General features: G+C 46.4%; 1 protein-coding gene across 3 annotated transcripts in view; it reads right to left on the reverse strand.

The window, feature by feature from the left end:
- Positions 1–13,184, reverse strand: part of BDH1 (3-hydroxybutyrate dehydrogenase 1) — a 64,462-nt gene that overhangs the window by 19,525 nt on the left and 31,753 nt on the right. For all 3 annotated transcript variants that reach the window (XM_005545329.5, XM_005545328.5, XM_065539682.2), the window contains exons 3-4: positions 3,883–3,955; positions 2,784–2,894 (exon numbers count right to left, since the gene is read on the reverse strand). In XM_005545329.5, the coding sequence (XP_005545386.2) occupies positions 2,784–2,894; positions 3,883–3,955 (184 nt within the window). The remainder of the gene's footprint in view (positions 1–2,783; positions 2,895–3,882; positions 3,956–13,184) is intronic.

Here is a 13,184-nt window from a genome sequence, read left to right on the forward strand (position 1 = left end):
TTTTTTTTTTTTTGAGACGGAGTCTCCCTCTGTCCCCCAGGCTGGAGTGCGCTGGCCGGATCTCAGCTCACTGCAAGCTCTGCCTCCCGGGTTCCCGCCATTCTCCTGCCTCAGCCTCCCGAGTAGCTGGGACTACAGGCGCCGCCACCTCGCCCGGCTAGTTTTTTGTATTTTTTAGTAGAGACGGGGTTTCACCGTGTTAGCCAGGATGGTCTCGATCTCCTGACCTCGTGATCCACCCGTCTCGGCCTCCCAAAGTGCTGGGATTACAGGCTTGAGCCACCGCGCCCGGCTTTTTTTTTTTTTTTTTTTTGAGACGGAGTCTCGCTCTGTCGCCCAGGCTGGGGTGCAGTGGCCGGATCTCAGCTCACTGCAAGCTCTGCCTCCCGAGTTCCCGCCATTCTCCTGCCTCAGCCTCCCGAGTAGCTGGGACTACAGGTGCCGCCACCGCGCCCGGCCTCCTTGCGATTTCTTACCACACTCTGTATTGCAATCAAAAGCTTTCCCCGCCTTTTTCTGCCCCTTCCCCCTTGAAACATTCTAGGCATTTCCCTAATCAATCTCTTGCACATCTACCCCTATTCTGGCATTGACTTCTCGGAGGATCCAAGCCGACACATCTACTTAGTAAGTTTTGCCGTCTGTAATGGTATGAATGTAGCAATTCTGAAACTATGTTGTGTGTATTGTAGGACTAATCAATTGAGTAAATATATTGAGATGGGAATTAGGGTCTAACTGCAGGAGAAGGAGGAAACAAATTTGGAATGAGATAAGCAAGGAAGAATGCTTTGTGTTGAATTGGAGTAGATCAACATAACCTCATGATTTTATGAATAAATAAATAAAATCACAAGGTTACACTGACTTTATATGTATGCCATAGATAGAGTGTGTGCATGTGTGTGCTTTTGTGTGATGATATGATATATACATCTTGTAGCTCTGTCCACTGACGGGGGCAGGATGAACAATGCCCCGAGCCCCACTGGGGATGAGCTCACCTGATGCCCAGATCTTGGCTTCTAAATTTCATTAAAAGGAGCTAGGTAGAAAACACACATTTACAGAGAGACCCGTATGTGAAAGTTCATAGCATCATTATTCACAATCACCCAAAATCCAAACATTTTTATCCAGACATCCATTAACTAGTGAATGGATGTTTTAAAAATATAGTATAGCTGGGCACGGTGGCTCACGCCTGTGATCCCAGCACTTTGGGAGGCCAAGGCAGGCGGATCACGAGGTCAGGAGATTGAGACCATCCTGGCTAACACGGTGAAACCCCGTCTCTACTAAAAATACAAAAAATTAGCCGGGCGTATGTTGGTGGGCGCCTGTAGTCCCAGCTACTTGGGAGGCTGAGGCAGGAAAATGGTGTGAACCTGGGAGGCAGAGCTTGCAGTGAGCCAAGATCACTCCACTCCACTCCAGCCTGGGCAACAGAGTGAGACTGTGTCTCAAAAAAGAAAAAAAAAAAAAAAAAAAAAATATATATATATATATATATATAGTATAGGTGGCTGGGTGCGGTGGCTCACGCCTGAAACCCCAGCACTTTGGGAGGCCGAGGCAAGTGGATCACCTGATGTCGGGAGTTTCAGACTAGCCGGCCAAGATGGTGAAACCCCATCTCTAATAAAAATACAAAAATTAGGTGAGCCTGGTGGCTCATGCCTGTAGTCCCAGCTACTCGGGAGGCTGAGGCAGGGGAATCACTTGAACCTAGGAGGCAGAGGTAGAAGTGAGCCGAGATTGCACCCACTGCACTCCAGCCTGGGTGACAAAGTGAAACTCTGTCTCAAAAAAAAAAAAAAATTAAATTAAAAAAAAATATATATATATATAGTATAGGCACACAATAGAATACCATTCAGCAATACAAAGGAATGAACTACTCATGCATTCTGCAACATGGATGACTCTCAAAAACATTACACTAAGTGTTCAAGAAGCCTGGCACAAAAGGCCACGGATTGTATGATTCCATGTAGATGAAAAGTCCAGGAAACGCAAACCTACAGAAATAGAAATCAGTGGCCGCTCGGGGCTAGAGGTGTTCGTGGAGACTAACTCCCAGTGGTGGAGAGAGAGAATTCCGAGTGACGGAGTATTCTGAAAGTGGACGGTGGTGGTGGGCGCACAACTCTCTAACTGGAGACCTGCCCACTGTTTGCTTTTGCAGTCTCAGGTCCCAGTGCTTCCCTTCATGCCCCTTAAATTCTCCTCAACGTGTCCCAAAGGAGCCTCATGCTTTCAAGCCTCTGCTCAGGATAGTCCTCCTGTCCAGCAGGTAACTCCTCCCAGTCCCCACCTATGGCAGCGTTACTTACTTGCCATGGCCCAGAACAAATGTCACTTCCTCTGGCCTGCCATCGTCTATCCCTGCCTTCTATATAGTCTCACCGAACATTCTCGCACACCCCTGAGAATCTTCTTCACTCTAATTCTTCGGCTGTGTCTACGCTTGGCTGTCTCCTCACCACTTGACAGGGAGCAACTTCAGGGCAGGGACAAGATCTCATTCTTCTACGCACCTAGCAAAGTGTCAAGTACATCATAGCATTTGACAAATGATGGATGGATGAGAGGATGGATGGATGGGTGCATGGATGATGGATGGACAAAGCTATGAAGAACAAGTGGGACTGAAGCCAGTGGAAAATGGACAGGCTGGTTTAAGCAAAGGTGAGCCGGTTGTTAGGAAAGGAATTTTTAAAAGACTATAAAACAATGACTTTGTGTAAAAGACCATGGTGAAGAAGATAACTGTCTCTTACCTTCATCAAGCAGCCAGCAAACACAAGGAAGCCTTTTGAATGTAGATGCTTGGCCAACGAGAACCCAAATCCAGAGTCACAGCCTGTGACCAGGACAGCTTTGCTGCCAACCTGTTTTACAAGGTCAGATTCCATGTTAGGAACCAGGAGTACAGGGGCAAAGTGACCAGGCCTCGCCACCCTCTGTGCAGTGAGAGCTAGTGCTTCCTGAGTGGCCCCAGCCTGGCCCTCCCTACCTTGTTCTTGCTGTCTGGAGAAGCACCAAGGTATAGTGGAAAGGCCAGGTTCTAACCCAGACTCTGCCACCAACCAGCAACGTTGCTTGGGAAAATTACTTCTGCCTTTAGAATCTCATCTACAACCCCCCATGCTATATGTGAGAAACAGTGGTCTTTGTTTAAATGCTCAGTGTAGTTAGTGATAGAGCTGGAACTGAAACCAGGGTTAAGAGATTCCAGAGTCTAAACTCTTCTTTCTTTCTTTCTTTTTTTTTTTTTTTTGACATGGAGTTTCGCTGCTGTTGCCCAGGCTGGAGTACAGTGGCGCGATCTCGGCTCACCGCAAAACCTCCACCTCCCGGGTTCAGGTGATTCTCCTGCCTCAGCCTCCCGGGTAGCTGGGATTATAGGTATGCACCACCACGCCCAGCTAATTTTGTGTTTTTAGTAGAGATGGGGTTTCTCCATGTTGGTCAGGCTGGTCTCGAACTCCCTATCTCAGATGATCCACGCACCTCAACTTCCCAAAGTGCTGGGATTACAGGCGTGAGCCACTGCGCCAGACCTCCAGAGTCTAAACTCTTAACCCCTAACTTGCTGGGTGGGGCTGGGAGTTCTGGCTCCACACTAGGCCTCCACCGATACCTTCCTGGCTGGGAGGGGCTGGAGTGCCTCATTACTGCTTCCTTCCCACATGGAAGGATGGGGGTATGTGAGCTCATTACTGATGAGGGGCTTTGGGGGAGGTTTACGTGAGAAAGTGGCTCCGAGTGTCCTGGAAACACTAAAGCCCCACTGTGAGGGTAGCTCAGGGCCCAGGGGCCCAGAGGCAAGGGTTCTGACCATCCAACTGGCTCCCAGGTAGCTGGGCTTCCACTCACCGGCTCCACTGCACCGGCATAAGTCCGACGGCCAGTCGGGATAAAGGAAGTAGAACCAAGCAATAGTGGGCGTCTGCAAGAGAAAAGGAAGCCGTGAGTACAAGGACAGACCTTGTTCCTGGGCAGAAGCAGCTAGACAGACCCTCAGCCACACTGGCTGTGTCTGCAGCCCCGGCTCCTGGAGACAGCTTGCTGTACAACTGAGTGAGAGGCCCTCTTCCACCAAGGCTGCTGGCTGACAGGAAGTGAGCCAGCATTTGCTATGGCTATGTTTGCCACTGTCCACGAAGAGCCTTCCTGAGAATAAAGTCAATTTCGAAGCTATTTTTGTTGGGCAGGCTCTGCCAAACCCTGGCCATCCAGTGTCCACTCCAACGAAGGTCCATTTTCTGCTTTCTAAGGTGACATAGATAGGTAATGTTTCAAGCTAATTCAAGTGTGAACTATCCTTGCAGTAGTATAGCTTTGCTAAAGCCTTCTGCAATTTCGATGCCTTAATCCCCAGTAGGCTAAGCTTCCTGATAGTTATTTCAATCATACTTTTTATTTCAAAATAATTGTAGATTCGCATGCAATTAAGAAATAATACAGAGAGATGCCAGATCTTACCTAATTTCCTCTAAGGGTAGCATCTTGCAAAACTGTATTACCGTATCACAACCAGGATATTGACACGGATACAATAAAAATACAGAAATTTCCATCACCATGAGAATCCTTCATGGTACCCTTTTATAGCCACACCTACTTTCTTCCCACCCCACACCATCTTTAACCACCACAAATCTGTTCCCCATCTCTATAATTTTAGCATTTCAAGAATGTTATGTAAATGGAATCATACAGTATGTATCCTTCAGGGGCTGACTTTTTTCATTCAACATAATCCTCTGGAGATTCACCCAGATTGTTATGTATCAATAATTTGCTCCTTTTTCATTGCTAGGTAGTGCTCCATGACACACGGGTATCACAATTTGCTTAACTATTTACCCACTGAAGGACGGCTGAGTTGTTTCCCATTTGGGCATATTATGAATAAAGCTGATTGAACGTTCCTACACAGGTTTTTGTGCAAACGTTAAGTTTTCATTTCTTTCGGATAGATGATCGGGGTGCAATTGCTGGGTCATATGGTAGTTGTAGGTTTAGTTTTTTAAGAAACTGACAAACTGTTTATGAAAGTGGCTGTAGCATTCTACACTCCCAGTAGCAATGTCTGAGCGACCCAGTTTCCCCATATCCTTGTCAGCATTTGGTGGTGTCACTATTTCTAGTTTAGCCATGCTGAAAATGGTATCATGATATTTCGCTGTGGTTTCAATCAGCATTTCCCTAGAGGCTAATAGTGTTGAACATCTTTTCATGTTTATGTGTCACCTGTCTTAGTCTGTCTGGGCTGCTATAACAAAATACCATAGACTGGGTGGCTTATAAACAACAGAATTGTGTTCCTTACAGTTCTGGAAGCTGGGGAGTTGAAGAGCTAAGTGCCAGCAGACTGTATTTGGTGAAGGCCCACTTTCTTCATAGACAGATGTTTTCTCACTGTAACCTCACACATGGCAAAGGTCTCTTTTATAAAGACACTAATTCCATTCATGAGGGCTCCACCTTCATGACCTAATCACGTCCCAGAGCCCCTACCTCCTAGTACCAATACCTTGGGGGTTAGGACTTCAACACAGGAATTTGAGGAGAACACAAATATTCAGATCATAGCACCATATGTTTGGTAAAATGCCTCTTCATGTCTTTCACCCATATTCTATTGAATTGTTTGTTCTACCCCGTTGAACGTTGAGAATTCTTCAGATGTCCTACCTGCTAGTCCTTTGTTACATATGTGGCAGGCAAAATTTTTCTCCTAGTCTGTAACGTGCCTTTTTATCCTCTGTAACAGGGTGGACTGCAGGGGAAAGTGTCTCACCTGGACTCAGAATCAGGAGACCAGGGGTTGTAACCCAGACTCTGCTACCAACCAACTACTTCTGCCTCCAGGATGTGTGTCCTCATCTACAATCACCCATGCACCACGTGGGACAACAGAGGAGTTTTAAATGCCCAACGTAGTCAGTGATAAAGCTAACTAGTAAAACCAGGGCTGAGAGAGTCCAGAGTCTAAACTCTTAACCCCTAAATAAAATCTCATTTTTCCTTTTATGGGGCATGCTTTTGGTGTCAAGTCTCAGAGTTCCTTGCCCCCAGAACACAAAGATTTTCTTCTATGTTCTTTTCTAAAAGTTTTATAGTTTTGGCTGGGTGCGGTGGCTCACGCCTGTAATCCCAGCGCTTTGGGAGGCTGACGTGGGCAGATTGCTTGAGCTCAGGAGTTCGAGAACAGCCTGGGCAACATGGCGAAGCCCCATCTCTACAAAAAATACGAAAATTAGTCAGGCCTGGTGGCTCACGCCTGTAAGTCCCAGCTACTTGGAAGGCTGAGGCCGGAGGATCAACTAAGCCCAGGAGGCGGAGGTTGCAATGACCTGAGATCGCGCCACTGCACTCCAGGCCTACGGGACAGAGGGAGACCCTGTCTCAAAAAAAAAAAAAGGGTTATAGTTTTATGTTTTACATCTTAAGTCTATGATCCATTAATTTTTGTATAAGATGTCAGACCTAGGTCTAAGTTTTGTGTCCATTTGCTCCAGCGCCATTTTTTGAAAACGTTATCTTTCCGCCATTGAATTGCTTTTGCACTTTTGTCAAAAACTGGTTGGGCATATTTGGGTGGGCCTATTTCTGGATTTTCTATTCTGATTCATTGATATATGTGCTGCTACTTTATTTTTCTTCTTCAAAATTCTTTTAGCTATTCTATTTCCTTTGCCTTTCCATATAAATTTTAGAGTAATCTTGTCTTTATCTATAAAAAATATGACTGGGATTTTTATAGAAAGTGTGCTAAACCTGTGTGTCAATTTGGGGAAAGTTGTTGAGTCTTCCAATTCCTGAGTACAGTATGGGGTTTCCATTTACATAGATCTTTGATTTCTTTCATCAGTGTTGTGTAGTTCTCAGCATTTAAATCCGATACAAGCAGCCAGGAATGGTAGGTCATGCCTGTAATCCCAGAACTTTGGGAGGCCAAGGCGGGTGGATCACCTGAGGTCAGGAGTTCGAGACCAGCCTGGCCAACATGGTGAAACCCTGACTCTACTAAAAATACAAAAAACCAGCCGGACGTGGTGGTGGTGGGGGTGCCTGTAATCCCAGTTCCTCAGGAGGCTGAGGCAGGAGAATCGCTTGAACCCAGAAGGCGGTCAAAGTGAGCCGAAATCACACCATTGCACTACAGCCTGGGCAACAAGAGCGAAACTCTGTCTCAAAAAAAGCCAACCAAACAAAAACAAAACAAAAAACAAATCCTACACATGCTTTATTATGTGTAACATGTTTGTTACACCTATTTCTCTCTTTTTTTGAGCAACTAGGAATGGTATTGTTTTGTTTTATTTTATTTTATTTTATTTTTTGAGACAGGGTCTCACTCTGTTGCCTAGGCTGGAGTGCAGTAGCGTGATCTCAGCTCACTGCAACCTCGGCCTGCCACACTCAAGCAATCTTCCCACCTCAGCCTCCCCAGTAGCTGGGACTGCAGGCATGCACCACCACACTCAGCTAATTTTTGTATTTTTTGCAGAGACAGGGTCTCACCATGTTGCCCAGGTTGATCTTGAACTCCTGGACTCAAGTGATCCTCCCACCTCATCCTCCCAAAGCGCTGGGATTACAGGCAGGAACTTCCACATCTGGCCGAAATGGTATTGTTTTAAAATTTGATATCCATGTGTTCATTGCTAGTATACAGAAATGCAATTGATTTTTGTGTGTTATCTTGTATCTTGTAACCCTGCTAAACTTACTTATTAGTTCTGAGAGAGTTTTTTGTGGATGCCTCGGGATCTTCTATGTACACAATCATGTAATCTGCAAATAGTGAGTCTTATTCCTTCTTTTCCAATCTATATGACTTTTATTTCCATTTCTTACCTTATTGCACTGGCTAGAAATTACAGCATTATGTTGGATAAGTGGTGAGACTAATATCCTTGGTTTGTTCCCCATCTTAGGGGCAAAGCATTCAGTCTCACCCTTAAGTATGTTAGCTGAAGGCTTATGGTGTATACCCTGTATCAAGTTCAGGAAATTCCCCCTCTATGTCTATTTTTCCTGAGATTTTTGAAATCATAAATGTGTGCTAAATTTTGCATTTTCTGCATTGATAGAGAGCATCATGTAAGTTTTCTTCTTTTAGTTCATTAATTTGGTGGATGAGATTCATTTTCAAATAACGAACCATCCTTATATCCCTGGAATAAACCCACATGTTCTGTCTTACTAGGCTGGTCATTTGGCTAGAGAGAGCAAATTTTTGGGGGAGCTTTTTGCATCTGAGTTTACCGGCATTTCTGGGTTGCCAGCTTCTTCAACTCCAAATCTGGGACATAAGAAACAAAAAGAAAACCTAGAGAACTCATCACTGTGTTGTTTCTTGGGTCCTGAGGTCCTTAGCTGGTCTGCCTTCTTCTCTCTGCCTTTTAAGAGGCCTTTTATATATTACATATTTACTAAATTATTTATAGTTTATGTAATATCCAGGGTTTTTAGTTGTACTTAACAGAAAGAATAGAGAAAAGTACATCTACTCCATCTTCCCAGAAGCAGAGGTCCTGTTAGTTTTTAAACGAATATTAACCCAGTAATGACAAGTGGAGGAGGGAGTGGTGAATGAGCAGGTGGTAATGGGGGAAAAGAGATGGGAGATAGACTTACCGTTTCTGTATACCATTTTACGGCATTCACATTTTGTTTTTTGTTTTGTTTTGCTTTGTTTTTGAGACAGAGTTTCACTCTTGTTGCCTAGGCTGGAGTGCAGTGGCACGATCTTAGCTCACTGCAACCTCCGCCTCCCGGGTTCAAGCAATTCTCCTGCCTCAGCCTCTTGAGTAGCTGGGACTACAGGCTTGAGCCACCACGCCCGGCCAATTTTTGTATTTTCAGTAGAGACAGGGTTTCATCATATTGGCCAGGCTGGTCTCGAACTCCTGACCTCAAGTGATTCGTCTGCCTCGGTCTCCCAAAGTGCGGGATTACAGGCATGAGCTCCCCGCACCCGGCCTGCCATTCAAATTTTGTACCATGTGAATATATTACCTATTCAACATATTAAGCTTTTAAAAAAATTATTAAAATATGTTCTTAAAGAACGTTAAATTCACTAGACTGAAATGAGGGTTCTCTAGGAAAACCCACCAAGGTAACCCCCTGTCCTTTTGCTCTGCCACACAGGAGTCTCTTTGGAGTTTAAGTCTGCGTGTGGATGGCCTTGAGTGAGCAGGATAGTGTGGTCGGTACACCTGACGCTCGTGAATGACTCCATCCAAAGAGCATCGCTCTGTTTTCCCACGACCCCCAGTGTGGCTCTGCAGAAAGAATGAGAAGCTGTCATTGAAACCGCCATTGCGAAAAACTGAGACAGTGAACGAGAGTGGACCTAACCAGCTCCATCTTACTTCTAACCTCCAAGCTGTCCTTGTTCATTCCAAGCTAGCTGTGGGCTGAGCTAGCTTTGGGAGGAACTTAGTTTATAGTTTATAGTTTTATTTTTTTGAGATGGAGTTTCACTCTTGTCACCCAGGATAGAGTGCAGTAGTACGATCTTGGCTCGCTGCAACCTCCATCTCCTGGGTTCAAGCGATTCTCCTGCTTCAGCTTCCCAAGTAGTTGGGATTACAGGCACTTGCCACCACGCCCGGCTAATTTTTGTATTTTCAGTAAAGACGGGGTTTTGCCATGTTGGCCAGGCTGGTCTCGAATTCCTGACCTCAGGTGATCTGCCCACCTCAGCCTCCCAAAGTGTTGAGATTACAGGCGTGAGCCACTGTGCCCAGCCTATAGTTTACAGTTTAAAACAAAGATGGCAGCCCTTTCCCAAAACAAACCTCCTTCTTGCCTGGGGATTAGACTGTTTTTGTAGGACTAACAAATTAGGCACAAGATTAGAAATTATAAACTATAATTTACAGTCATGCAGTTGGAAGCTACAAGATTCTGACCCTCCCTAAACTGCTCCTAAGGTCAGTGCTTGAGATATTTTGCAGACCCTGCCCTTGATGGGTCAGCTGGCACCACCCAGATGGATAAACTGGCTCATCTGATCTTGTGGCCCCGACCCAGGAACTGACTCAGCGCAAGAGGACAGCTTCAATTTCCCATGATTGCATCTCTGGCCCAACCAATCAACTCTCTCTCACCGGCCTTCTCCCACCCACCAAATTATCCTTAAAAACTCTCGATTCCTGAATACTTGGAGAGACTGATTTGAGTAAAAACTCTGGTCTCTTGCACAGCCGCCTCTGCGTGAATTACTCTTCATCTATTGCAATTCCTCTGTCTTAATAAACCAGTTCTGTCTAGGCAGCGAGCAAGGTGAACCCATTAGGCAGTTACATCCCTAGTGGAACTAGATGATTTATTCCTGTCTCCTTAAAGGCCACCCCCTTAGAACTTTTTTTTTCTTTCTTTTTTTTTTTTTTTTAGACAGCGTCTCATTCTTTCACCCAGACTGGAGGGCTGTGGTGCAACCTCAGTTCACTGCAACCTCTGCCTCCCGGGTTCAATCGATTCTCGTGCCTCTGGCTCCAAGTAGCTGGGATTATAGGCATGCGCCACCATGCCCTGCTAATTTTTGTGTTTTTAGTAGAGACAGGGTTTCACCATGTTGGCCAGGCTGGTCTTGAACTCTTGGCCTCAAGTGATCCACCTGCCTTGGCCTCCCAAAGTGCTGGGATTACAGGTATAAGCCACCGTGCCCAACCTACCTGACATTTTTTAAAGTAATAAAAAGCAAAAAGGTTGTGGCCGGGAGCAGTGGCTCACGGCCTGTTAAAAAGCAAACTCCCAGGCCCCTCCTGTTGACATTCTGATTCAGTAGGAAGGGGCGCCCCAGAAATCTGTGTGTGTCATTCACCTCAGGGGATTCCAGTACAAAAGGTCCTGGGGGAAGAACTGGTTCATCTAGGTTCAGAGCAGTTGTTCTCTGGGCCCCTGTTTATCAGAATCACTTGGAAATGTGATCATGGTTGTGTGGTTATATTAATAAAACGAGTTCTTATCATTTAGAGATAAATACTAAAATATTTGCAAATGAAATACCGCGTCCAGGAATTGCTTCGAAAAAAATCTAGTATGGGGAGGGGGAGGAAAACGGAGACGCAGCTGAAACAAGATTGGTCATGTGCTGATAATTATGGAAACCCAGGTGATAGGTACACCAGCGATTAATATAACGCTTTCTACTTTTGCATTTGTTTGAGATTCTCCATAGAATGATTTTTTTTTTTTTAATCACAGGGAAGTTCTTTAAAGTATTCCTTTGCCCGGCGTCACTCCTGACCCAGGGATGAGGCACAGATACTTTTCCCTCACTGTTCTCTAGGTGAGTCTAACCCACAACCAAAGTTCAATACCTCTGCCCTACAGAAAAAGAAAAAAAAAAAGGCCTATCCCCAGGGGGTTCCCCTTTGAGCCTCTTGACTGCCAAAGCCCCAATATCCCTGTGAACAGCTGGAGGCCACAGCCCAGCTGAGCTGTGACAGACACTGCTCTTTGCCTGCCAGCATCCATTCTTCTCATCTGCCTCACTAACCAATTTCTGGATTCTGTCCGGGACAGCATGTGCCCAACTCTTTCCAGACCACCACCCACCTGGTGGTCACGTGACCTGCCTCTGGCCAATAGCGTGCAAGCAGAGGTCGACTGTGATTGCTGAGTTTTGCTTTCCCAATGCAGGTGCGTTGCTTCTTCCTGCCTGGACTGAGGCTGGAGGTGGAGGACTATCACAGTATCCTGAGATCCTGAGCTGCCTTCAGAATAACACAGCAGAAAAAAACAAGGAGCCTGGGCTCCCCAAAGCCACAGTGGCCCTGGACTTCTAGGGGTTCCTGCTACTCTCAGTGTGAAGCAATCCCAGCAGATACACTGGTCTCCCAGGGCTAAGAATGCCCATGAGGCGTTAGACCCAAAACCAGCACATAAAATACTGTGTATTTCCCTGGAGGGTCTCCTCTGCCCAGGAGGATCCTGCAGTGACAGCAAGCTGCTGGCCAACCAAGCCACTAACACCAACAGTTACGCCGGTCTCGGTCTCCCGGGAGGCACAAGTTAAGCTCAAGATGGTCAACACACTTTCTTTCTTTCTCTTTTTTTTGGGGGACAGAGTTTTGCCCTTGTTGCCCAGGCTGGAGCATGATGGTGCGATCTCGGCTCACTGCAACCTCTTCCTCCCGGGTTCAAGCGATTCTCCTGCCTCAGCCTCCCAAGTAGCTGGGATTACAGGCATGTACAACCACACCTGGCTAATTCTGTATTTTTATTAGAGATGGGGTTTCTCTATGTTTGACAGGTTGGTCTCGAATTCCCGACCTCAGGTGATTCACCTGCCTCAGCCTCCCAAAGTGCTGGGATTACAGGCGTGAGCCACCGTACCCTGCTGGTCAACACACTTTCTGAAGGGAGAACCCAAAGGGGTGGCTGTGAGATTCAAAAGACGAGAGCTTCCTGATTTTTGCCCTAACCCAGGAACAGAATTAGAGAGGGAGGAAGAGGTGCAGTCTGGCACCTCCCCAAGGCCCTGTGGAAGAGCCTGCTGTCCTCAGAGCCCTGGCCGTCCCGGCTGCATTTGAGAGTGCTCCCTATGCTGGCCAGGGCTTTCATTCTGGCTTCTCTATCTTACCAGTATGTGTGCCTATACCTTTTATTGTCCCCATCAGGAATCAGCAACAATAACCAGTAACCCAGTTTTCTGCTGAGAGGAGCCATGAGTCCATTTGAATCTAACAAGACGGGGCTTAGGAGGAACACAGGTCAGTGGCACAGGTGCAGCTCGGGAGAAATATGGCCTCGCAGCAGCATCTGTGAAAAAAATTCAGCCTGTTTGACCATGAATCACACATGTGATGTGGCGGCCAAAAGAAGCTATGTGAGCCTGGGTTGGACAGGAAAGAAACTAGGATAGGGGAGGCAAGAGCCCTTCTCTACTCTGCCTGGGTCAGGCCACCCTGGGAGCATCATGCGCTGCACCTGGCCTGGGAGCTGAGCACTGGTGACCAAAGTCCAGGAGGCGGGTCCCAGATGTGAGGGTAAGGCACCTGCTCCAGGGATGCCAGAGTCTTCTGGCAAAGCTGGAAATCTGAGAAATCTGAAATCGAAGGGCCATGGGGAGCCAGTAAGCACAGCAGGTTGTCAGGTGTTGGGGTTGGGGGCCTTATCCAGCCACTCCTGGGAAGGTTTTCATCTGG

Source organism: Macaca fascicularis, chromosome 2 (genome assembly GCF_037993035.2).
Source record: "Macaca fascicularis isolate 582-1 chromosome 2, T2T-MFA8v1.1".
NCBI lineage: Eukaryota > Metazoa > Chordata > Mammalia > Primates > Cercopithecidae > Macaca > Macaca fascicularis.